The following is a 25,953-nucleotide window of genomic DNA, read 5'->3' on the forward strand; positions in this document are numbered from 1 at the left end:
AGCCCCTACCGTCCTGTTCAATTTACCTCCAGCAGCCCCAAGGCAGTGAACGAAGACTGGTCACCATAGGTGGGTCTCAACTTCTCCCCCTGTGGCTGTCAACCAGCGCTTCTCAAACCTTGGCTGCATCAGAATCCCCTGGAGGGCTTGTTAAAACACAGACTACTGAGCCCCACTCCCAGTTTCTGACTCACAGGTCTTGAGTGGAGCCTAAGAGTTCGTGGGTGATGCTAATAATGCTATTTTAAGGGCCAAACTTTGAGAACCAGTGCTCCAAATCAGCGTCTGGGCTCAGGCTCAGCAGCACCATCTGGCCTCCAGGCAAGCTGGGCCATCCCTCAGGTTTCCTTCAAAAGCACCCAGCAGTACTATGAAATACACATATAACACAAGTCCTGTGTACTTTTAAATGTTCTAGTAGCCACATCTAAAAAGTAAAAAGAGGGCATCCCTGGTGGTCTAGTGGTTAAGAATCCACCTTGCAGTGCAGGGGACACAGGTTCAATCCCTGGTACAGGAAGATCCCACATGCTGAGGTGCAACTAAGCCCATGTGCCCAGCTCTGAAGCCCGTTTGCCCTAGAGCTCATGCTCCACAAGAGAAGCCACCTCAGTGAGAACCTGTGCACCGTAAGAGGAGAAAGCCCACGTGTAGCAATAAATAAATTTTTGAAAAAGTAAAAAGGAACTGGAGAAAATAATTTTAATGCTATATTTAATAGTAGATTATCATTTCAATGGGTAGTTATTAATGAGACTTTACACCATCTTTTACATTTGTAGCACATTTCAACTAAGATTAGCCACATTTTCCAATGCTCAGCAGCCACACATGGCTAGTGACTAGTACAGTAAACAAGTGCAGATCTAAAGCCTTGACCTCTATTTCTGTCTTACAGAACTGTTTTAAATACAAATTTTTGGGGGGGCTGCAATAAAAGAATTTACAACAGGCTTATCAAATGGTGGAATGTGATGATGCCTTCCAATGATGTAAAACGGCTTCTCATTTTTAAAGAGATTTAAATCAGGATTATTTATATACATAAATCTATCTACATTTCAGTTTACTTCTTTAAAACTTAGTTTTAACTAGAACAAATGCTGTCAAATATATCTGTGGAAGATAAAACCCAATTAGATATTGGATTTTTTACTAGATATTATTAGACAGTTGCTTTTTGGGGGATGGATTTGGGAAGGAAATCAATGTAAATAATATTCCCATGGGCTTCTGAAAAATCTAAAAATAGCGAACAATGGATCCTTTCTTCTTTGTCTTCTTTCTAGTCTTCCAAACTGCAGGAAGAAATGAGAGAAAATGAATGATTATACAGCATCAGTCAGCACCAGAAACTTTCTAGATCTAAGAAAACAGTCTGCTGCATCTGAGGGTTGTATCTCAACAAGGAGAGAAGAAAAACCCATTTTCCTCTTGTAACCTTCACCCTGGATACTGGGTGCATATACAACCCGAGGGCTTCAATCATGTGATCCTACCAATCTTGTCTCCCTCTTGCCCAACACCATAAATGCTTTTCTTTTCCCCCTTCCTTTGAGAGGCTAGTCTGGGACTAAAATCACCCTTTCTACCTTAAAAGCCTGTGCTCACTCCACAGATGATACTCCCTTACCCTCCCAGACCCTCGGTTTCCATATCTACCATATGAGAAAGAGGCTGTTATTATGAAACATATCACTGTGCAAACGAGGGAGAAAGTGTTAATCATTAAAAGACAATACATATACCTTCACTACCAACTCAGTGATAAACATCAGTCATCCTATGACTGTTTCTTTTGACTGTCATATAAAATACCCAAATCTACAACTGAACAAATATTTCAGTATTAATCACTAAATGTGGTCCTACTTGAAATTCTGAACAGTTTGCTATTCGTAAATAGTTACGCTCTAAAAGGGGTCTTCTCTTAATGCCGGCGACTGCACTTCTGTGGTCAAGAAATGAAGGCCAAACTAGTGCACAGCCCAGTTGCTGCTGCTTTTAGTCATTGTTTTCTAAAGAAATACTGGTCTTAGGTACTGACACATTTACAAATTGTTGGTAGTCTTACAGATAGAGGACAAAAGACCTCATAAGAACAAATGAGAAGCCATGAAGTGTATTTCACTTCAAGCTCTTTATATTAGTGGGAACAGGAATGTTCTATAAACATTAGGTAAATTTGAGTTGTTGAACTAATTTCAAACCAACGTTTTCTTAATTTACTCTGAGAATTAAAAAGCAAAAACAAAATTGGCAAATGCCTGGGAACAGCTGGGTTATTTTCAAAGCTATACACAGATACCTGGGCTTTCTGGGCCTGTCCTTTGCTGGGTCCAGATCCTTTTCTGGTTCTTCTTGTTTTCTGTTATACTTCTTTTCTTTCCCCTCACTTCTGGTGCCCTGCGCCTCTTCTTTGGAGTTCTCATCCTGGCATTCAGCTGTTTCTTTAGAGAGGAATCATAGACTTTGGGACCAGACATTCACAGAAAAAACATCCCAACACCTAAGGAATGGCAAGATATCCAGTACTCTACCCTTAGGAGAAGCAGGAGGACAGAAGCAACTAAGCAAAGAGTAACTGGGGGCCTTCCTTCTGGCGGATGCAACACTTCCATGGCCCTCATTTGCTGCTGCTTGATCATTTTCACAATGACATTATTTCTTTTTTTCTGGTACATCTGTCACCCTGTGCTACTGATTACTTGTGCTCAAGGATCAGAATCCTTTGGGTCTGATGCATTCTGGATGTTTTGGCCAGAACTTTTTCGCCAAAATATGCTTCACCTCAATAACAAATTCTATGGGGAAGCTCCTGAGTTCCTCAATCCCCTAAATATTTCATTTTGACCAAGTGCTCCTGTATAAGTTCATAATGTTTTGGGATCAACTTTCCAAGAATCTTGACATTTTTAAAAGCTATGAACCAAATATGAGGTCTGCCATTTGCTTGTTCTCTTCCATGTCCTCTCAAGCTCCCTCTCGAACACCTGCCTCCACTGACCTTCACCTGTGGGCTCATAACTGGCACTGTTCATCTCAGACCTTTACCAGGGTTGGTAGAGGGCAGCTTATTTTCACCCCAAACCAAAGAAGTCGTTATGAGGTTGGGCTTCTACTGGGCCCCTCTGGCCTTCGATTAAAGGAGGCCCTGACTCCCGGCCTCCCCTCCTGAGGCACGCCGCCCCGTCTGAGCCTGCCCCCTCCTCGGGATCCCTGGTCCCCAGATCCGGCCTGCAGATGCCAGTGTCTCCATCCCTCCCAACTCCCCCCCCGCCCCTCGAATGCTCACTCTCAGGGGCGACAGGCTCCTGTGGCATCTCCCGCAAGCTGGGCTCCTCAGACTCCTTGGTGGCCGTCTCCCATAAAGAGGCCTCCTCGGGTGCCTTAGCCTCCTGGGCTTCCTCCGCCTGCTGCGCCTCCTGGGCTTCCTCAGCCTGCTCCACCTCCTGATCCGGGGCTTCCTCAGCCGGCCCCTCCCCCGATACATCCAATGGTACCTGGACCTCGGATAACCCGGCCACGGCGGCTGAGCTGTGGTCAGACAAGCGCGGCCTGGTCTGGTACCAGACCAACACGCGGTCGTCATTTGGCGGAAGTATGATGTGGTTGTCGGACAAACGGTTCATCATCGAGTGCATCAGATTTAGGACCGTTAGGCTGAAGCCGCTCATGGGGAAGTGGCGCGAGACCACGAAGCGGTTCACGCCCTGCGCCTGCTCCTCCACCTCCCTCTCCTCAGCCGGCCTGATGTCGGAGTCTTCCTCAGCGTTCCCGCCCTCCAGGGCCGCCTCCCTCGGGCCTCCTGAAGCCCCCACAGCTGCACCTGCCTCAGCCTCAGGCATGGAGTCACCCCTGCGAGGCTCAGAGTTGCGGTCCACACCGTCACGGGCTCCGGCCTGGGCCCCCACTGCACCTGTTGGGCCTTCCTGCCCGCCATGGGTCAGATCTCCATCCCCCGTGGTAGACATGGCGGACGGCAGTTACCTCAGCCGGGCGGGCGACGATGGCAATGGCGCAGGTGGTGGCACCCGAAGTGGCTGCCCTGAGAGGAGGCTGAGGGAAGTGAGATGGACCGAGGCAGTCACGGAAGGGACCACAGAGGAGGCCCCACGACCGGGAGGGTAGGCGGCCAATGGCGGAAGCGTCCGACGGAAGTCGGGCCTCAGGCAGTGGAGCCAGGCCACAGTCGAGGGGCGGGGCCGGAACAGTTAACGGTGGCATGTGACCCCTCGTCACGAGCTTTGGGCTCATTTGCTGACAAACAAGGATTGACGTGCTCTGTGTCCAATGAACGGCCAAGGCCCTTGGTTGTCAAATTGCTCACAATTGCCTACTTGTTCTTTGACGCGTTAGGGTTCTGACATGTCTGGAGGTCTTCTAGGCTCGTGTCCTTTATGTAATTGTGCAGGAAAGTATTTATGAAGGCATCCTGGGCCATGTGAACTGAGAGAAATTTCCCACCTGGGAATTTCCACCTGGTAATGGCTCATGTGAATAGAGACAGGGTCATAAAAATGTTGTATATCTCAGATGTTAGCAGTACTAAAAACCTCCGAAGAAGAGAAAGAGAATTTGGACAATTTAACTTAGTGAAAAACAGTTGGAAAAGAGTAGACAAATTGAAATGAATGCAGTCAGAACTGAATGTTGAGAAGTGTTGGAGAAGTTAGGAGCTAGAAGGTGTATAATGAACCCAGACAAATTCACTTAACGCTTTGAAGACTGAATAATAAAAGAGAGGTTTCTTTAAAGGATCAGGTCATCTCCTAAGTGCTAAGCATGACAGATGTTAAAAGGGCCACCTTCCTAGGCTGTTTCAGAGGCAACAGTCCCAGACTTTTTATTGATCTCAAGATCTACTTAGTCCAGACCCCAAGTGTAATTTTGAAAATTATACAGAAATTAACTGCTTTTACAGTCATTCTGTAAAAAAAGTTTTGTAGCACTAAAAATATTTTTTGAAAAAGACATAGCCGATTACATCTGGATGTTACATTTAGGAAAAATACTAATAAGTCTCATAATTGTAAAGAGGGGATTTTTTCCCCTTTCATTCAGTTCAGTTCCAACCGAATTTCAGTGTTTGCATTTTTCCTCTGTCTCACCTCGTGAATGGAGCATGGTGTTGCTGTAAATCATTGGTTTAAATTTGGAAGGCAATGTCAGTAATCTCTAATCCAAAATTCTCATTATAAAGACAGCAAAAAAGAGGCAGAATCCCCATCTGAGGTCTGAGTTGGTTTAACATTTGCTGCCCTAAGTGATCTTGTAACAGTTGCTTATCATTTCTAGGCCTCAGTTTTATCATCTGTATAGGTGGCGTTCAATGAAAATATGAGTGAGGTAGATGGAAGAAGATGGAATTATATTTAGGATACTGAACTTTTGTTGAAAATGTGTTTTTAGTTTGATTTTGCCTTGTAAGTTGGTGAATGTTTCTAAGTGTGTAGTTTTTTTTTTATTTTGTAAAATCTAATAATATTTTCTTTTTTCTTGTTTTAAACATTATAAATTTGTACATCTTTTCTCATCCAGAAATGAATTTTATACTTACTTGTTTTTGGCTATCTTCTGAATGTTTACATTTAACTTCTTAATTTAGGATCAATAATGACTCACAGTGTTAAGATTAAAATCTCAGTTGATTTTTAAACAGCTCACCTATAATACCATTTGTTACACATGAATTCCCCTCTGTAAGGTTTTGTGGGCTTCCGGGGTGGCCCTAGTGGTAAAGAACCTGCCTGCCAGTGCAGGAGATGTAAGAGACCCGGATTTGACGCCTGGGTTGGGAAGATTCTGTGGAGGAGGGCATGGCAATCCATTCCAGTATTCTTGCCTGGAGAATTCTAAGGACAGAGGAACCTGGGGTGGGCGGAGGGGGCTATAGTCCATAGGGTCACACAGAGTCGGACACAACTGAAGCAACTTAGTATGCACACACATAAGGATGTGTGGCCAAGTCCCCTTTAGCATTTCCTATAAAGAGAAGAGATGCAAGAGAAACACACATTCTCTTAGCGTTTCAGGGCTGGAAAGGCCTTTAGATATGGAATCTAAGACCATTCTTTTTTTAAGTAATTAACCTCCAATTGAAATGAATAAATTTAATAAAGAAATCTACAAACAAAAAAAGAAAAAAAATAATTTTAAAAAATTAAAAAAATAATAAATAGGGAAACTAAAATTTAGAGCTGCTAACTGGCATCCCCAAAGTCATGCCAGTTAGTAGAAGAGCCAGGACTAGGACCAATCTCCTGATCTTTAATCTGGAATTGAAACATACCTCACACATCAGCTTTGGCCATCTTCTTTCCTATTGGACTTGTCTTAGAACAGTGTGATAGAACATGAACATCAGACATGGTCACTCTGAGACCATATTGAAAGGAGACAAGACAGGACCAAAAGGAAGATCATACATGACTAAACATCCCCCTCTCTTGGCTAAAATGAATGTCTACAACTTCTTGACCAATTAGGTCTTTATTCTGGGTCTAGTCTCCTCTCCCTAAAGGGAAGATTTACTCAAATACCGAGCTGAGAATTGCCTCAGCTACCTAAAGACATCTAATCTAGAGCAAACCCCTGTTTCCTTGAAGGAAAAACTTCCCCAAATAACTCATCCAAACCCCAGCCTCTGTAACAGGTTCTTTCTGATACTTGGGAAGGCATCACATGGTTCCCCCATGATGTGTGTTCTCCCTTACTGCAATGAATAGTAAACTGAACTCACTCAACTACAGGCATGGTTTTGTGATCTTTGGCTGGAGGACACTGACGGTGTAAAACATTTCCATCTTTACACTGTAATGCATGAACTCAAACAAGTGAGTCAAAAGGCATTGAAAGTTTTTTCTCAGAAAAGGCTTCTCAGAGGAGGGAGGTTTTGGACCCAAAAGATGGGCAACAGGCGCAAACTAAGGACAATAAAGACAGGATGTTGTCTCTGTGTGGCCCTTGTTAAAATAGGCTTGTAAACGCCAGTGAGTCCCTGGCTGTAAAAAAGCCTGTGGCCTTTCCTGTGGCTCAGACAGTAAAGTGTCTGTCTGCAGTGTGGGAGACCCAGATTCGATTCCTGGGTTGGGAAGATTCCCTGGAGAAGGGAATGGCAACCCACTCCAGTACTCTAGCCTAGAAAATGCCATGGACAGAGGAGCCTAGTAGGCTAGGCTTGGGTAGTAGCCCATGGGTTTGCAAAGAGTTGGACATGACTTCACTTTCACTTTCATTTTCACTTTAGGAATAGGAAGGTCTGTCTAGTCAAAGCTATGGTTTTTCCAGTAGTCATGTATAGATGTGAGAGTTGGGCCATAAGGAAAGCTGAGCACCAAAGAACTGATGCTTTTGATCCTTGGAATTGGAGAAGACTCTTGAGAGTCCCTTGAACTGCAAGGAGATCAAACCTGTCAGTCCTAAAGGAAATCAGTCCTGAATATTCATTGGAAGGACTGATGTTGAAGCTGAAACTCCAATACTTTTGCCACTTGATGTGAAGAACTGACTTATTTGAAAAGACTGGGGAAGATGCTGGGAAAGGTTGAAGGCAGGAGAAGATGGGGATGACAGAGGATGAGATGGTTGGATGGCATCACTGACTCAATAGACATGAGTTTGAGTAAACTCCAGTAGTTGGTGATGGACAGGGAAGCTTGGTGTGCTGCAGTCCATGGGGACACAAAAAAATCGGATATAAGTGAAAAACTGAACTGAACTGAGGGGTAGGAAGAGGAGGCAGATGTTGTTTCTGGCCAGAGGGCAGACCTGGGTGATGCGATGGAGGTCCTTGGGTGAGGAAGGTGCTTAATTAGGGCACTCCCATTTCCTATCCCATGCTGTGACAGGACTGCCTCCATTCTTCTTTAACAGAGAAACACATACTCCCAGGTAGACGGGGTTTTTTTTCCCCTATAAGAAGTTGCAAACCCATTGACTATAGCCCACCAGGCTCCTCTGTCGATGGGATTTTCGAGGCAAGACTGCTGGAGTGGGTTGCCGTTCCCTTCTGCAGGGGATCTTCCCGACCCAGGGATCGAACCCAGTGGTTCGATCGAACCAATTTTTTTACCATCTGAGCCACCAGGGAAGTTGCCCCACCCATGAAACCAGAGTATTAATGCTTTCTTTGTTTCCTCCTATCTCTGTACATTCTTTCTTCAGAAGTTTGAACAAGACCATCACTATTCACTTTAGAGGAGATAGCATGTTACCAAACTAAGCAAACAAAACAAGAGAAATCATACAAGTGTCTTTCCAGGTCAGGAACAACTAGTCTGTCCACTTGAAGCTATAGGACAAACACTCCAGCCCCTAGTCATTTAAGCATTCACTGAGCACATGTAAGCACCTACTATATACCTGGAATTATGTTCGGACTTGGGGACTCAGGTATCTAAGACCCATGGCTTGTTCTGGTTTACGATCTACAGGGTTAGACAGACACTTGGGCAATGACGACTCACTCTGTTCAGTGCTGTAATAAGGATGAGCACAAGTGTTAAGGAAGCATGGGAGAGTGGATGATTAGCTATGGCCAGTAGATGAAGGGGGTGGGCTGGTGCCTGGGACAGTGTGGAAGAGGGGCCATTTCAGGGGGTCCTGAAGCTAGGAGTTCAAGTGGCAGTAAAAAGGCAGGGGCAAGGAGGTTCCTGTAGGTAAAGGAAGCAGCATGAAGAGTGGCAGAGATGTGTTGGTGTGTACCTGGCCGGGGAGCAAAATGGCAGGAGTGTAGAGCAGAGTGGCCGATGGGCCTTTAAAGTAGATAGGGCCGTGAAGGCTCCAATAAAGACTTTGCCCTTTGCCCTGAAAAGGAGGTTGGCCTCCAAAGAAAAAACCGTTGAGATGATGGTAGAGCTAGCAGAAGAGTTTTGGTGCATTTAGGAATGAGTTGAGTCAAGAAAAGTTCTGCTAAGGCCCTCCAAGGTCTTTCTGGCAAGTTTTAGGATCCCACGCTTTTCTTCTTTATAAAAGTAATACATATTCTTTGTACAACAGATTAATAAACCATATAAGACTAAAAAGGGAAACAAAAATTCACACATATCTTGCCCATACAAATGGAAAAGATAATAATAGATATATAAGCAAAAGACATGGGTAGATAAATCATAGATAAATACAAATGATTTTTAAACATATGGACTCATTCTCAAACAATTCAAATTAAAATTATATTGAGATAATGATGATGACTAGCATTTATTAAATACTTATAGGTTGGGCACTATTTTAAAAACGTACATTATGTTATTTACTCCTTGGAACAGCCTTATGATGTGAGTACTGTTGTTATCCATCTTTTGCAAATAAGGAAACCAAACACAGAGATCTTTAGCAACATTCTCAAGGGTACACAGACAATAAGGAACAGAGCCTGGATTAAGAAGATAAAAATTGCCCTTAATCTCACTATCTAGAAAGGATCACTCTGCTATTTAGCAAATAGTTCAGTTTCATTTTTCTGAGTTGGCAAAAGACTCTGATTGTTAATTCTTCTCTTTGATTAGAGAATCCCAGTCTCCAACCCTTAAATAATAGGAAGTTGGCTGTTGATTGCAAACAGATATTCTTGATCATGTTACGTTTTCTGTCCCTTTGTTGTTAAAAGCTGTGTGGCTTAGGGTAAACTTTCCTATGGTCCTTAGTTTCATCTTAACAAAGAGAATAATTACCACCCCACAGGGTTTTTGTGAATATTTAACATGATAATATACAATGAGCATTATCAGAATTAAGGGTTCTTAGTGAGGTTTGTCTGGGTTTTTTCAACTTCTAAGCATGCCCTTTTTATTCAGAGGAAGCAGAATTTTAATTTGGTCCTCTTGTCCACACTCAATCAGTAAATGCTTGCCTTCTGTACAGAAGAAATGCCCCCTCCCCCACTTTTATGTTCTTAGTAATTTTCATGGGAATCTTCCTCCCAAATTGTCCTATAGCGGCGTCCTCTTTGGAATTCAGGTTGGTTTGTTTTTTTAATTTTTTAAAATGTATTTATTTTACTTGGAGGCTAATTACTTTACAATATTGTATTGGTTTTGCTATACATTGACATGAATCCACCATGGGTGTGGAATTCAGTTTTTAGTCAAAGAACACTTACAGGGGATCATTGCTGACTACAACTTGTCACCCAGTGCCACCCTCAAACAGTCTTATATTACCACCATTTCTATTTCCATCATAGCTGTGAACTTTTCCCATTTAATACATTTTATCTTTGTTTTTATTACTCCTGTCCTAACTCCCCAGCCTCCCCGAGCACCACCAAGAATTAAGTGCCACAAAAGCAGAGCTTATTGTCTGTTTTCTTCACTATGTCCCCCAAACACCTAGAATGATATCTGGAACAGAGTAAATACTCAGACATTTATTTATTTACTTTAAAGATTTATTTATGAATGTCTGCACTGCGTCTTCATTGCTGCAGTGGTTCTTCTATAGTTGCAGCAAGCAGGGTCTAGTCTCTAGTTGCAGGGTGCAGGCTTCTCACTGTGGAGGCTTCTCTTGTTGTGGAGCATGGCTCTAGGCACGTGGGCTCAGCAGTGGCTCCCGGACTCTAGAACACAGGTTTCCTGGACCAGTAATTGAACCCACATCCCCTGCATTGGCAAGCGGATTCTTTACCCCTGAGCCACCAAGGAGGCCCCTTGAACATTTTTTAAATGACTATAAACAACTTGCTTCCTCTGTATTGGTTAATTGTATAAGTTACCAAGTCAAATGCTACTCTGTGTAGGATCACATTTATGAATTTGGAGAGCCCCCAGTGGGTGAGATTAAAGTTGAGCCTTGAATGTTGGTAAAGTTTGGGTAATTTCTCTATATACCAGTACATATCATATTGCCGGAGGGATGGTAAAAAATCTGCTTGCAATGTCGGAGACCCAGGTTCAGTCGCTGGCTTGGGAAGATCCCTTGGAGGAGGAAATGGCAACCCACTCCAGTGTTCTTGCTGGGAGAATGCCATGGACCGAGGAGCCTGGTGGACTACAGTCCACGAGGTTGCAAAGAGTCAGCCATGACTGAGTGACAAACACACACACATAAGTATCTTTAGATTGAAGGGGACAAGTTCATAGGACAAAAAAAAAAAGTCTTTTAATTTGGTCATTAAAATATATATAAGATGGCAGAGAATTACATCAGTGTAAATGTTTGTTTGCTTTGTGGTTAGCTCATTCTAAATTTCAACGTTTGGAGGTCAGAGAGTTAACACATTAAATTGCTGTGTCTTTACATAGTGTAAGTTAAAAATCCTCTAAAATTTTCTTCCACTACTTTGCCACAGGGTTTGAAATTGCCTATCTTAGCATCATTTCATAGGACCTTTCAGAGACAAGTACATTGTATGTTAACTTGGCATCACATCCTTCCTGAAAATACTATTATTTTTCTATCATTAGCCAGGTATTATATTAGGCAGGGTCTTGAGGAATTGGGACAGGAACCTTGAGAGCAGATGACTAGGAGAATGAAGGAAAGATCTGGGGGCATGGGGTGCTCCCAGGGATAGGAGGCCTATCTGGGGAGTGACAGTGACCCTGATTCTAGGTGCTTGGGGATGATGGTGGAACTGAGGAGGACAGCAGGGGCCACTGCTTGATAGGATGTCACTGAAAAAACAGGTAAAGGATCTAGGAATGCAAGTCTTGTTCCACTTTTATAGCTTTGCCTCAGGTCAACTTGTCTCTGGAGGTATTTGGTACTTTAAGACAGAAAAGTGAAGAAGATTCTTTGAGGTTCCATACAGTGAGGGTCTTGAGATGGGATGTAGGGAGGCTGCTTGTGAAGTATGCTATTGTAGCATACTGGAGAAGCAGTCTGCTAATGCCATCTTGAATGGGTGTCTAAGTGACCTTAACTAATTGCAGAACGAGGCCTTCCCCCCAAACTCCCTTTCTCTGATGAACTACCTTTCACCCACTTTCTTACCCCGATTCTAGAGATTAGGCACATTTAAAGTCACACATAAGGCTATAGGTATGAGCACTAATAGAAAGTTCCTTGGGTCCCAGGTAATCTCTGCTGAGTTTAAGAAATAAAACAATAAAAACGGAGTTGGAGGTCTGCACATCCTTTCCTCAAATGGTAACTGGTGTCATGAGTTTGGTGTTTCATTCCCATGTACTTTGCCTACATTGTTGGGAAATGAAAGAGGTTGTTAAATATACACTTATATCCCAAAGTACATAGCATTTTTGGCATGTTTTAAAACTTTATATAAATGGCATCACCGGATCTATGTTCTTCTGTCATTAGTTTGCCTTACACTTTTCTCTACAACCTCCAGGAAATCATTATCCTCAGAGGGGTGTGTGGCTCAAGCTCCAAGGAGTTCTAGTCTCCTCTCCAGAGGAGCCCTTGGGTCCTAGTCACTTTACCTGCAACACTTGGAGCCAGTGAATTAAGGTCGGTCTTAGATGGAGGTGAGCCTCTTCCTCTGTTGTCTTAGCCAAAGTGGAGGGCTGGGCTCACTTGCACCATGTGACCTCCTAGACCATTACCCTGGGAGCCGCACTTTGAAAACCACTACTCTAGAGCAGGAGACAGAGAATGAGATGGTTGGGTGGCATCACTGACTCGATGGACATAAGTTTGAGCAAGCTCTGGGAGTTGGTGATGGACAAGGAGGCCTGGCGTGGTGCAGTTCACGGGGTTGCAAAGAGTCAGACCCGACTGAGCGACTGAACTGACTGACTGGCTCTAGAGCAGGCATCCCCAACCTCCGGGATCTAGTGCCTCATGATCTGAGGTGGAGCTGATGTAATAACAATAGAAATAAAGTGCACAATGAATGTAATGCACCTGAATCATCCCCAAGCCATCCGCCTCCTCCCTGGTCCGTGGAAAAATTGTCTTCCTTGAAACTTATCTCTGGTGCCAAAAACGTGGGGGACCACAGCTCTAGAGCATCTTTTGCCCCTTGATATTTTAGCCTTCTTTCAACAAAATAATCTGATGCAAGTTTACCAAAAGGTGAACAGGTAGCATTCCTAGAAGGTAGAGTGCTACAAAAACTGCTCTGCTAAGCATAAAATGAAGACAAGACGTTATTGACACCCCAGTGATGAATCACTTGTCTCCAAATTTCTTTTGATTTAAACATCAGTGCAAAGATCCTTAAAGAAGCTGACAGTTACTGAAGGTGGCTTACTGGAACCCTTAACCATGCACATGGTTCGGTTAAAAGTGCATTGTGTACTAGTGAGTACAAGAGACTACATTTCTACAGCACAATGATGAAGGCACAAGTCAAGTAAGCTAATTTGAAAACTGCTTCAATTGGTTTCTCAGGAAGGCTTTTAAACCACTCTTAGTTTGCAGTAAGGATTCTGATATTTTACAGCTGTCGGTGTATACCTATGACAAAAGTACTTCACGAGAACCAAACTATGGATGTTCAAGGATGCAGTAAATTATGTATCTGGCAGAAAAGTGAAGAAAGCACTGGTTTTAAAACCTTTTAAAAGCTGCTTATTAGGTACCTAGAAACTTTTTTTAAAAGAAGGTATAAGCAGTGCAGCGTATGTTCAAGCTATTCTTTAATGATCTTTAACGCCTTTGGCTCACTGCAGCTTGCATTCAAGAAAGTCATGTTTATTTTACGCTTCTTCTTCCTCTTCTTCTGGTTAATCATTTTCTTCCTCTTGCTTTGCTTCTTCTCTCTTGATTCTTCGCTTGTGTCATCGTCATCATTCTGTGTGTCTTGTCCTGTTGAGTAAAATACTGATCTTGTACACTCATGAAAGAAGAACTGCAATTGATCTTCCGGAATTTTACCTGTACCAACCCCACTTAGTATTCTAAATTTTGGAATTTCTAGAGTACAAAAGTAGCTGAAGTATGAGTCCTTGAAAGTTGTTTTGTACCCTATTCTAGAAATTCCATTTCCTTTGCTATCCTGTTCCTTAATGCATTCTGAGTGACATTCTTCTTCCAATGTATTCAGCACCCAATGCAGCCTATAACTTGTGGTCCGTGAGAACAGAAGGATCAAAATCATCCAGGTATGACTTTATTAGATATGTTTCAGTCAACACCTCATTTGAGAAATAGTCACTGGATTCAGAGAAGTTCAACTGTGAAATTCGTAGGCTCTCCAGCATCTGAGAACTTGCAGACAAGTATTACAGGTGCTCTAAAATAGGCTCATGGACTTTCTGAATCATATTTCTGAGAATTCTGCATTCTTCAAAACTTTCTTGCCAAGATAAAGAATTCTTTCAGGGTGGCTTTTACCGTCAGACTTTTCCTCAAGCTTTCTTTTTGATTTCCTGAACAACTGCCTCCGCAATACCTGGTTTCCATTTATTTTCGTCATCTGTAAGCTCACAAGATGATTTTGTATCTCTTATCATACAGGTTGATAGAGGCATACTTTCTCTCAGTATCATGAATTACTTTATGATGTTTAGATTTTGTTTTTGCCTGTTCTAACTGGAAGTTTCTGGGGCATTAAGTTGCTTAACGATATTAATCAAGTCCTGAAAACAGCTTACACGTGCTACAAGTGAAGCAGCACATCTTTCTTGGGAAGCCTGAGGAATTTGCCTCCCCTCAACAGTTTTTTCTTCCTTCCTGTTCTCAACAGCATGGTGCCCCTCAATCGTGGCACATTCCAGTCTCCGTGCCACAGACTCTGTGACAGAAAACAGTCTCCTGCGCACAGCTTAAGGGTCTTTTGCTTTCCCACCTCAGGGCCTTTATGTTCCTCTGGTGAACTACGAGGCCAAGTTGCTCAAGTGTCCTCTATCATCTCATTAAGATACACAGGCCAGGAGGGTGTGGGTGGGGAAAGATGGTGGGCAGCCCAAGGCACCATAGTCTGTCTTTCTGGCCCCTTGAGGTGGGATCCCTCCCCTGACTTTCAAGAGCTGCCTCCTCCAAATCAAAGTAAATGTTGAAAGTCTTCAACCCTCCCTTGGACACGACTGCCATCTTCCCCTCCTCCCTTCCATCCTTCACAGCACAGGCTCTGGTTGGGCCAGTAGAGCTGATTTTATGTCACTTTCATCCAACATAAAACCTCAATAGCTTTGGCTGTGAAGTGGGGGCAGAGGTGAGAGCCAACTGCGAAGGTGGCTTCAGTGGTGCTGCTGGGGTGAGGGGGCTGCTGGGCCAGGTTGGGTGTGGGGCCAGGGGGCTGCTGGGATGAGGGGGCTGCGGGGCCAGGGGACTGCTGGAGTGAGGGGGCTGCAGGGCTGGGCGAGTGCTGGGTTGAGGGGACTTCGGGGCTGGGGCCTGCTAGGGAAGGTGCTGGGCTTTGGCCTAGGCGATAGCCCCCCTGATGGGTGACCAGGATTAGGCAAGGATGGCTGAGGAACAGAGCCCCTTCCCGGAATAGAAAGTCTGGTGGCCTCAACACAGAGCAGGACCTCACTGTCAGGCTAGGACCTCACTGTCAGGCTAGAAGATTCCCTCCGTGTCACCTGGCATTGAGCTGGCATTGAAATCTGACCTAGGTCAGGGCACGTCAAACGGGAGCAGCCAGGCTCAGGGAAGGTTGGCCCCTGCTGTTCCCTCCAGGATGTTTGGTCCTGGAGGCCTCTAAGCCTAAGAGAATTTGCTGCAAAAAGGTGATTGACAGGCTATCTCTTCCTTGTCCCTCCCCCTGCCCCCCCACCCCCCGCACTTGGCTTTATTGAAGAGGTGCTCAATGGTCCTCTCTCTAAGCAGACCCCAGGAAGAAGGCCTGGTTTAGGAGTACCAGCATGCAATATGCAAGTGAATCCAGACAGGGAGCTTTTAACATACAATAGGTTTAAGTTCCACCAATGGGTCGGAATTTATTCCCAGTATTACAAATTGCAATCAGACTTTTGCTTTTATACCACAGTTTGGTCGTAGGTTAAGAGTAGTGTGATTTTGTGCCAAATGGCCTGGAGGTCAATGCTCAGACATTCCCGAAAATGTCTAGAAGGGCCCTTAGACATCCTGGAATCCATCGGTTTTCCAAACTTCGGTGCACATAGGAAGCACCCTAGAGGGCTTGTGGGACCACAGATTGCTGGGCCCCATCCCAGTGGTGAGGATTCTGGATCTGGGGAGACCTGAGAGTTTGCATTGCCAAGGACTTCTTGTGTGAGGTTCATGCTGCTGGTCTGGCCACTGCACTTGGAGAACCACGGGTCTAATCCAACGTCTTCATTTCATAGGTGGATCAGCTGAGGCAGAACCCCAGCTGGGTTCCAGATTTGGCATTAACGCTTACCAGGTGTTATGACTTTGCAATCTGATTTAGCTGTTCTGGGCCTGCGTTTTCTCATCTACAAAATTAGGTAAGAGCCTCGGTCATTCCTACCCCGGGTTCAGTTTGCAGGTGGCTGCTATTGGGTAGTTACTCAGGCTTTTAGTAACAGCCCTCTGGTTTGGTGTGGTGCTGTCACGTGGTTCTCAGGTCCGTGAGCTTCCACAGCTTCCCTCTGGTTCCTGGGTCGGGTTTACGCCCTGGCTTTCCTGTGTGGAGCACTGAGAGATGAAGATGCTATCAGGTGGAGGGTAGGACATAAAGCTTTGTGCATTATGCTGTGGTTTTCTCATTTTGCAGGTGCCTCTTACGTTTGCTTACATTTCTAAGAATATTGGTTTTCTTTTCTGATGTAGAAAGTTTCCCAATGTTTTCTTTTTCTGTTTCCTTCATATTCGTTGAATTTAAAAATTCTTTACCATCTGATCATAAGGCTATTCAAGGATATATTTTCTTATTTTCCTTGTGATTTTTTATGTTGTATACCCTTATCCCTCTGGAGTTATTTTGACATGTGTTATAAAGTTTGGATCTTGGGTGACTTTCCTTTTTTGTAAATGGCTAAACTCTGGCATCATTTGTTGAGTAATCCCTTTCCTCTCTTTGGATGTATGGCTGTGCATTCTTAGCACTCTAAGAATATAGAATAGGTGGGAGTGAGATTTTTGTCCAAGCCCATTTTTTTCAGATGGGGAAGTTGAGGCCCAGAGCAGCTAACTGGATTTCCTAAGGTCATATTAGTAAATGGAGAAGCTCTGATTTCTTTTGTGCGTGTGTGTGTTTATTTTTGGCCGTGCTGAGGCTTCATTGCTGTGCTCGGGCTTTCTCTAGTTGGGGCGAGCAGTGGCTTTTCTTGCTGCAGAGCATGGGCTCTGGAGTGCAGGTTCAGTCGTTGTTGCCCATGGGCTTCGTTGCTCCTTGACATGTGGAACCTTTTCGGAGTAGGAATGGAACCCGTGGACCCTGCAGTGGCAGGAGGATTCTTAACCGCTGAGCTGCCAGGAAAGTCCAGATGTCTGTGACTTCTAATCTGAGTTTGAGATATATAGGTCTGCTTGTCTGTCTAGCTCCAGGGACATTTGACAGGGGCAGGTTAACTAACCAGCCACAAAGTAAATGAGCATGACCTAGGGTCTCTGAAAGGTAGAGACCAGCCTTCCTCAGCCAGCCCAGAGAAACCAGTAAGTATTTACTGCACACCTATGTGCAAACTGCCCTGGTGGTTCAGTGGTAAAGAATCTGCCTGCAGTGCAGGAGATGGGGGCGTTGTGCAGTAGATTCAGGTTCAATTCCTGGGTTGGGAAAATCCCCTGGAAGTGAAAATGGCAACCCACTCCAGCCTTCTTGCCTGGAGAATCCCATGGACAGAGGGGCCTGGTGGGCTACAGTCCATGAGGTCAGAAAGAGTTGGACACGACTGGGCACACATGCATTCAGTTACCTTTTCTGTGTTGGTGGTGGTTGTGAGAATATTTAAGATCTGCTCTCTTAGCAGCTTTGAAGGATACAACATAGTATTGTAACTATAGTCACCATACTGAATCTTAGATCCCCTGAACTTGTTGATCTTATAGTTGGAAGTTTGTATCCTTTGAACAACATCTCCTCGTTTCCCGTCCCTGCAGCCCCTGGCAACCACCATTCTACTCTGTGTTTCTGTGAGTTTGGCTCGTTTTTAGATCCCACATATAAGTGAGATCATACAGTATCTGTCTTTCTCTGACTTATTTCACTTAGCATAATGCCTTCATGGTTTATCCATGTTGCCATGACATTCAGGATTTCCTCTTTTTTATGACCAAATAATATTTCATAAATGTATATATGTATATACATTTACACCCACATTTTGTTTATCCATTCATGCACAGGCACTTTGATTTTTTCCATGTCTTGGCTCTTGTGAATAATGTTGCAATGAACAAGGAGCTGCAGACATTTCTTTTAGGTAGTTATTAAATTCTCTTTGGCTATATGTCCAGAAGTGGGATTTCTGGATCATATGGTTTTAGTTTTAATATTTTGGAGGAAACCTTATGCACTTTTACATAGTGCCTGTTCCAAGTTACATTCCCACCAACAGTGTACAAGGGTTCCCTTTCCTTTAATATCCTTGCCAACACTTGTTTTGTCTTTTTGATAATAGTCATTTGAACAGTATTGTATGAGTTCCTATATTAACCGTTTCTCAGATAGATGATTTGAAGAAATTTTCTCCCACTCCATAGATTGGCTTTTCATTTTGTTGTTTCCTTGGCTGTGCATGAGCTTTTTTATTTGATGTAGTCTCACTTGTCTATTTTTGCATTTGCTGCCTGTACTTTTAGCGTCATACCCCAACAGTTTTTTTTTTTTTTGCCAAAACCTAGGTCAAGGAGCTTGTCATTGGAAAGCTGTGTTTTCTTCCAGGAGTTTCATGGTTTCAGGTCTTAAATTTAAGTCTTTAACCCATTTCAAGTGAATTTTTGTGAGTGCTATAAGATAGGAGTCCAATTTTATTCTTCTCATGGGGATAACTTGTTTTACCCAGTACCATTTATTGAAAAGTGTTTTCCCGCTAAATATTCTTGGCTCCATTGTGAAATGTAGTTGACTGATTATGCATGGGCTTATTTCTGAGCTCTTGATTCTGTTCCCTTGTTCCATGCTGTTTCAAATACTATACTTTGTAATATAGTTTGAGATCAGACAGTGTGATCTCTCCAGCTTTGTTGTTCATTCTCAGGATTGTTTGGGTGTTTGGAGTCTTTTGTGGTTCCACCCAAATTGTAGATTGCTTTTTCTATTCTGTGAAAAGATGTCATTGGAATTTTGATAGGAATTGCATTGAATGTGTAATTGGCTTTGGGTAGTATGGACGTTTTAACAATATTCTTTTTATACAGGAAATGGGGATATCTTTCCCTTTCTGTCTTCTTCAATTTCTGTCCTCAGTGTCTTATTGTTTTGGTGTATAGATCTTTTGACCTCCTTGGTTAAATGTATTTCTAAGTATTTTACTGTGTTTGGTGTATTGTAAATGAGATTATTTTCATTATTTCTTTTTCAGATACTTTGTCCTTAGGGTATAGAAATGCAACAGATTTTTGTATGTTGATCATACGTGTTGAAAATTTACCAAATTCACTGATGAGTTCTAAAATTTTTTAATGCAGTCTTTAGGTTTTCTGTATATAAGTTCATGTCATCTGCAAACAGACAATTTAACTTCGTCCTTTCTGATTTTGATATCTTTTATTTTTCTTGCCTACTTTCTCTGAGACTTGAGTACAATCCTGAATACGAGTGGTCAAAGAGCGCACCCTTATCTTGTTTCTGTTCTTAGAGGAAAAGCTTTCAATTTTTCTGCATTGAGGATGATGTTATCTGTGGGCTTATGCAGGTGGCCTTTATTATGTTGAAGTATGTGCATTCCAACCTTATTTGCTGAGATTTTTTTTTTTATCATGAAAGGATTTTGAATTTTGTCAAATTCTTTTTTTTTTTTTGCCACTTGTTGAGATGATCATATGATTTTATCTTTCATTCTATTAATGTGACATTTACTGATTTGTATAATTTGAACCTTCCTTGCATCCCAGGGGTAAATCCCTCCTGATCGTGTGCTATGGAATTCAATTTGATAGTGTTTTGTTGAGAAATTTTGCATCTACCTTTATTAGGAATATTGGTTCATAATTTCTTATAATATCCTTATCTGGTTTTGGTGTCAGAGTAATGCTGGTCTCATACAATAAGTCTGGGAGTGTTCCCACCTCTTTGAATTTTTGGTAGTTGAGAAGGATTGGCATTCATTCTTTAAATGTTTGGTAAAATTCACCAGGGAAGCCATCTGGCCTTGGAATTTTATGTGTTGGGAGTTTTTTGATTACGGATTCATTCTCCTTATTTGTTGCTCTTCTGTTCAGATTTTCAGTATCTCCATGATTCAGTCTTGGTAGGTAGTATGATTCCAGTAATTTATCCATTTCTTCTAGGTTATCCAATATGTTGGTGTGTAATTGTTCATCGTTATCCCTTCAAATCCGTTGCATTTGTGTCATATCATTCATAATGGTTCCATTTCATTTATAATTTTGCATCTTCTCTTTTCAGGACTAACTCTATCAGTTTTTCAATTTTGATTATCTTTTCAAAAAACCAACTTTTAGTTTCATTGTTCTTTTTTCTATTTTCATGTTCTCTATTTCATTTATTTACAAATCTTTATTTCTATATTTCTCTTAAATTTGGGCTTATTTTTTTTTGTAGTTCCTTGTGGTATAATGTGTGTTTGAGATCTTTTTCTAAAATTAATGTAGGCACTTATTACTATAAACTTTCTTCTTAAAAATGCTTTTGCTGCATATTATGATATGTTTCTATTTTTATTTGTTTCAATACATTGTTTTTATTTCCCTTTGATTTCTTTGACCCATTAGGTGTTGAGGAGTGCACTGTTTAGTTTTCACGTATTTGTGAATTTTCCAAACTTCTTCCTGTTTTTGATTCCTAGTTTTATAACATTTTAATCCCAAAAGATACTTGATAAAATTTCAATTTTCTTCCATTTGATGAGACTTGTTTTGTCTATTTGGGATAACTATTACCATTAACACTTGTTGTTTTAACTTGCCTAGGTCCTGACTGTCTACATATGGCTTTCCCATCTTGTTTTGAATCCTCACCATTGCCTATGAGATTTCTGCTTTCAGGAAAGGGCTGTGATGCTGGATACATTGTTGCAGATTTACTTATAAACCAGTTGTCCTTGGACAATGTGCTTTAGAAGAGAGGATGCAAAAATGTCTTCTTGGAGTTATTAAGAGGTTATTTTCCTTGAAAAGGAAAAAAAGGTGTCTGTAATGTAAAAGTCCCGATGATTTAGTCCAAAGATTGTGGACTGCGTGCTTCATTAAATGTCTCAGTTTTTCATTGCTACTCCATGCTTTGTAAAGACTAGTTTCCCAATCAGTTCACTACCCATTAAATCACCTTCCCCGTGTCCCTGGGGCACCCTAATGCCTGTGAATTGGGTAATAGTACACTTCTTGTACTAATTATAAGTGATAGAACATTTATATGGAACACTCTTTACACATGCCCCATGTCAATCTGTTCCAGGCCTGGAAACAGTAAGCACCTCCCTATGAGACAGAACATTTCTTGTGGATTATTTACTCCTCTGGTTAGTCCATTAGTGTTTGTCATCTTGCCCCAATTTCACTGTGACCTGGTCTTTGATTGCCCAGAAATGTATTGCTCGTCCTACATATCCTATTGTTGAAGGTCTTAAGACCTTGCTGAAATTAAAAATTCTACAGATGCCAAAAGCCATACTTCCAATCAGGCAGACAACAAGCTTACCACAGTGAAGAAAGTCTGGGGCCAGTGGAGAGCTGTCTTCCCCTCTCACTCCAGCACTGAGGTGGAGAACACCATGTACCCAAACTTTTAGTGCCTTCCACTCAGGAGCTTCTGCTTCAAAGGTTTTAGCCCAAAGCAAGGCTATATGCCCTCACCCCCACCCTGTGGCATAGTGGTAAAGACTCTGCCTGCCAGTGCAGGATTTGCAAGAGATGCAGGTTCAATTCCTGGGTCCAGAATGTCCTCTGGAGAAGGAAAAGGCAACCCACTCCAGTATTCTTGCCTGGGAACTCCCATGGACAAAAGAGCCTCGCAGGCTACATACAGCCCATGGAGTTGCAAAGAGTCTGACATGACTGAGCACACACACACTCACACTTTCCTGCCCCCATTCCTAGAGGCACACATACCTCAAAAGTTACTAGACTGGACAGCCCCCACATCCCCAGTGAACCAGTCACCCTCAACCACAGAGAAGAGGGAAGTTCAAAATGGGGAGTGGAAGAGGAGAGGAGTCAGGATGAGAGGGATGGTTAGCTATGAGGGATGGGGACAAGTAGCCCAGCAAGTTTTGTCTCCTTCCTCCCTATCTTGCCTCACAGTCTTTTGTAGCATTGCTTTAATTAAGAACTTCAGGCAAAGGAATAAAGATGTAGAATCATTTGCCATAAGAGTCAGTTGGTTAATAGGCTGGCTCTTCAAGGCACCGACCACCCTAAATTTTCACCTAGGTTCACTGGAAGTTGGTTAAAATTTCCTGTCTAAGTCCTTCTCCTTAATTCCATCCCCCAAACACATCAAATACTGTGAGCTCCCTTTGGATTCCTGTGCAGTGCCTACCTCATTTTCTTGGGCAACCCAGAAGAGTCTTAGTATAACTTTCAGTGTGTCTGCCTCTGATACCTTGGGACTACTTTGCTTAAACAGAAATGCAGGACTAGACATAACTGTGCTTTTTCACTTCTGAGTGTAATGGTTGAGGAAAACCAATGGGTCCTTGGTTTTCCTGATGATGGTATAATGTGATACTGAAAGCTTGTTGCTGAACGAAAACACACCGGGATTCTTGGCCTCTGGTGGAGAAGAATTCAATCCAGGGCCAGAGACGAGGCTTGATCGCTCAGAGCTTTTGTGTGATAAAGTTTTATTAACGTATAAAGGAGATAGAGAAAGCTTCTGACATAGGCATCAGAAGGGGGCAGAAAGAGTACCCCCTGCTAGTCTTCAGCTGGATGTTATATAGTCACTGCTGTTAAGTCACTTCAGTTGTGTCCGACTCTGTGCACCCCCATAGATGGCAGCCCACCAGGCTCCGCCATCCCTGGGATTCTCCAGGCAAGAACACTGGAGTGGGCTGCCATTTCCTTCTCCAATGCATGAAAGTGAAAAGTGAAGGTGAACTTGCTCAGTTGTGTCCGACTCTTCGCGACCCCATGGACTGCAGCCTACCATGCTCCTCCTTCCATGGGATTTTTCAGGTAAGAGTACTGGAATGGGTGGCCATTAGCAGTCTGTTAATCAAAGAAGGGAATGTCTTAAAACTCAGAATGGCACCAGGCCCCTCATCCATAAGATGCATTTTGGGATAATCTTGGCACCAGATGATTCATCCCAGGCCATGGAACGATTGACTTGAATCTTGCAGAAGGGCAGATTACCCTACAAATAGTTTTGTTTACATAGATCAGGGGAACAACATCTGAGTGTAATGTACTGGTTTGACAAGTAGGTTCTGAGCCACTAGGCAGAAGCGACTTGAAGACATTTCTGGGGTAAATGCTTAGTACATTAACAAAGGTTAAGACAAACATTTCCATAAGAAAAATGCATTGGTTAACTCAAGGTTTGAGAATAGTTAACTTCAGGTGAAACCAGGTGTCATTATGGCAACACAGTATTTTAAGAGAAACCTCCTTTTAAATTTTTATACGGAAGGAAGAAAATATTGGTAGTTTGTTTCCTCCTGCTGTTTGAGAGAGAGAAAGTTGTCTGACACTTGCAGCCTGTTTCCTCTGTTTGGAGACCCCTGGCCTTCCTGCCTGTTACCCTGTCAATACCACACAATCACGTGATGGATTTTCGTACTTTCTCTATAAAACATCTGTATCTTTACCTTTTTGATAATGCTAGGTTCTTGACTAACTGGATTTTATTTCCTTTGTATTTTCTTCACGAAATTTCATTTAGGTGGATGCCCTTTACCCAGGTAATTCTGGTAGATTAGCTGTTATACCTTCTCTCTTCTCAGAGTGAACTTCTATTAGGTCATTCTTATTCTGAGAACTCACCATTATTAATTTTTCTCACAGTTAACACCTCTGTTTTTAAGCACAAGTTATTTTTTCATGCCCAGAGACACATTCTTTAAAGCATTCATCTTGTTTGAAACTTGTTTGATCTTTGCATATGAAAACAATTACAACAGAACCTGTTCTGTAGTCTGTCATGGGGAGGGCAATCAAACAGGATATTGACAATTCAGACCTGAAGGTTTTCAGAGAAATGAAATGTTCTTAAGAGTTGGTGCAGGGCATAAAGGGCCTCCACTTAGGTGTGCCTGAGCAAGCTGATGGCTTCCAGGTGGGTATTTGTATGGGGAAGAGGTGGTATTGAAGTTTTGTATATAAACACCTAGGAAGCAAAGAGAGGGAGCAGTGGAGCATAGTGCAGTAGAGGGGGCAAGATGGTTCGTATTTCTACTCCAGTCTGGACTAGGGACTAGATCCAAGTACTATAGCAAGATGGGCTATTAGATGCAGAAAAAGTGTTTGACAAAATTCAGGACCCATTTGTGAATAACACTCCAAAAAATGGGCATAGAAGGAAGCTACCTCAACATAGAAAAGTCCATATATGACAAGCCCACAGCAAACGTTCTCAATGGGGAAAAACTGAAAGCATTCCCTCTAAGATCAGGAACAAGACAAGGGTGCCCACTCTCACTACTATTATTCAACACAGTTTTGAAGTCATAGTTATGCCAATCAGAGAAGAATAAAAAGTTATCCAGATGGGAAAAGAAGAAGTAAAACCTCACTGATTGCAGATGACATGATACTACACACATACAACCCTAAAGATAGTATCAGAAAATTACTAGAGCTAATCAGTGAATTTAGCAAAGTCACGGGATACAAAATCAATACACAGAAATCACTTACATTCCTATATACTAACAATGAAAAATCAGAAAGAGAAGGAATCATTTCCATTGACCATCGCAACAAAAAGCATAATATATCTAGGAATAAACCTACATAAGGGGACAAAAGAACTGTATAACAGAAAATTTTAAGACACTGATGAAAGAAAGCAAAGATGACATGAACAGATGGAGAGATATTCCATGTTCCTGGGTTGGAAGAATCAATATTGTGAAAATGACTATGCTACAAAATGCAATCTACAGATTGAATGCAATCCCTATCAAAATACCAATGGCTTTTTTCCACAGAACTCGAATTTTTTCACAATTCACATGAAGACACAAAAGACCCCAAATAGCCAAAGCAGTCTTGAAAAAGAAGCATGGAGCTGGAGGAATCAGCCTTCCTGACTTCAGATTATACAACAAAGCTACAGTCAACAAAACAGTATGGTACTGGCACAAAAACATAGATACAGACAAATGGAACAAAATAGAAAGCCCAGAAATAACCCCCGCACTTACGGGTACCTTCTTTTTGACAAAGGAGGCAAGAATATACAATGGAGCAAAGATAGTCTCTTCAATAAGTGGTGCTGGGAAAACTGGATAGTTACATGTAAAAGAATGGAATTAGAGCATTTCCTAACACCATACACAAAGGTACACTGAAAATGGATTAAAGACCTAAATGTAAGACCAGCAGCTATAAAACTCTTTGAGGAAAACATAGGTAGGACACTGCATGACAGAAATCAAAGCAGGGTCCTACAGTAATGGAAATAAAAACAAAGGTAAACAACTGGAAACTAATTAAACTTAAAAGTTTTTGCACAGCAAAGGAAACTATAACCAAGGTAAAAAGTCAACCCTCAGAATGGGAGACAATAATAGCACATGAAACAACTGACAAAGGAGTAATTTCCAAATATACAAGTAGCTCATACAATTCAATACCAGAAAAACAAATAATCCAATTAAAAAGTGGGAAAAAGACCTAAACAGGCATTTCTCCAAAGAAGACATATACATGGATAACAAACACATGAAAAGATGCTCAACATCACTCATTATTCGGCTCACTCACACAGTTGTGTTCGATTGTTTGTGACCCCGTGGACTGTAGCACGCCAGGCTTCCCCGTCCAGCACCAATTCCCAGCACTTGCTCAAACTCACGCTCATCAAGTTGGTGATGCCATCCAACCATC

General features: G+C 42.4%; 1 protein-coding gene across 2 annotated transcripts; it reads right to left on the reverse strand.

Annotated features, from left to right (window-relative positions):
* Nucleotides 1-716: 716 nt before the first annotated feature.
* On the reverse strand, nucleotides 717-4,213 carry LOC139181632 (cancer/testis antigen 47A-like). 2 transcript variants are annotated; one of them, XM_070785141.1, is made up of 3 exons: nucleotides 3,296-4,213; nucleotides 2,309-2,450; nucleotides 717-1,298 (listed from the first exon to the last, which is right to left on the reverse strand). In XM_070785141.1, exons 1-3 carry the CDS (start codon nucleotides 3,972-3,974, stop codon nucleotides 1,286-1,288), a joined length of 834 nt encoding a protein of 277 aa, XP_070641242.1. In that variant the 5' UTR covers nucleotides 3,975-4,213; the 3' UTR covers nucleotides 717-1,285. The 2 variants fall into 2 exon arrangements, with proteins under 2 accessions (XP_070641242.1, XP_070641241.1); XM_070785140.1 differs by lacking the exon at nucleotides 717-1,298 and having other exon boundaries at nucleotides 1,357-2,450.
* Nucleotides 4,214-25,953: the final 21,740 nt, after the last annotated feature.

The sequence above is a fragment of the Bos indicus genome, chromosome X (genome assembly GCF_029378745.1).
Source record: "Bos indicus isolate NIAB-ARS_2022 breed Sahiwal x Tharparkar chromosome X, NIAB-ARS_B.indTharparkar_mat_pri_1.0, whole genome shotgun sequence".
NCBI classification, from domain to species: Eukaryota; Metazoa; Chordata; class Mammalia; order Artiodactyla; family Bovidae; genus Bos; species Bos indicus.

Coding starts and splice junctions, on each gene's coding strand:
- LOC139181632 (XM_070785140.1), bottom strand. CDS start 3,974: ATGTCTACCACGGGGGATGGAGATCTGACCCATGGCGGGCAGGAAGGC. Junction 2,451..3,295: donor GGAGCCTGTCGCCCCTGAGA/GTGAGCATTCGA, acceptor TCCTCTCTAAAG/AAACAGCTGAATGCCAGGAT.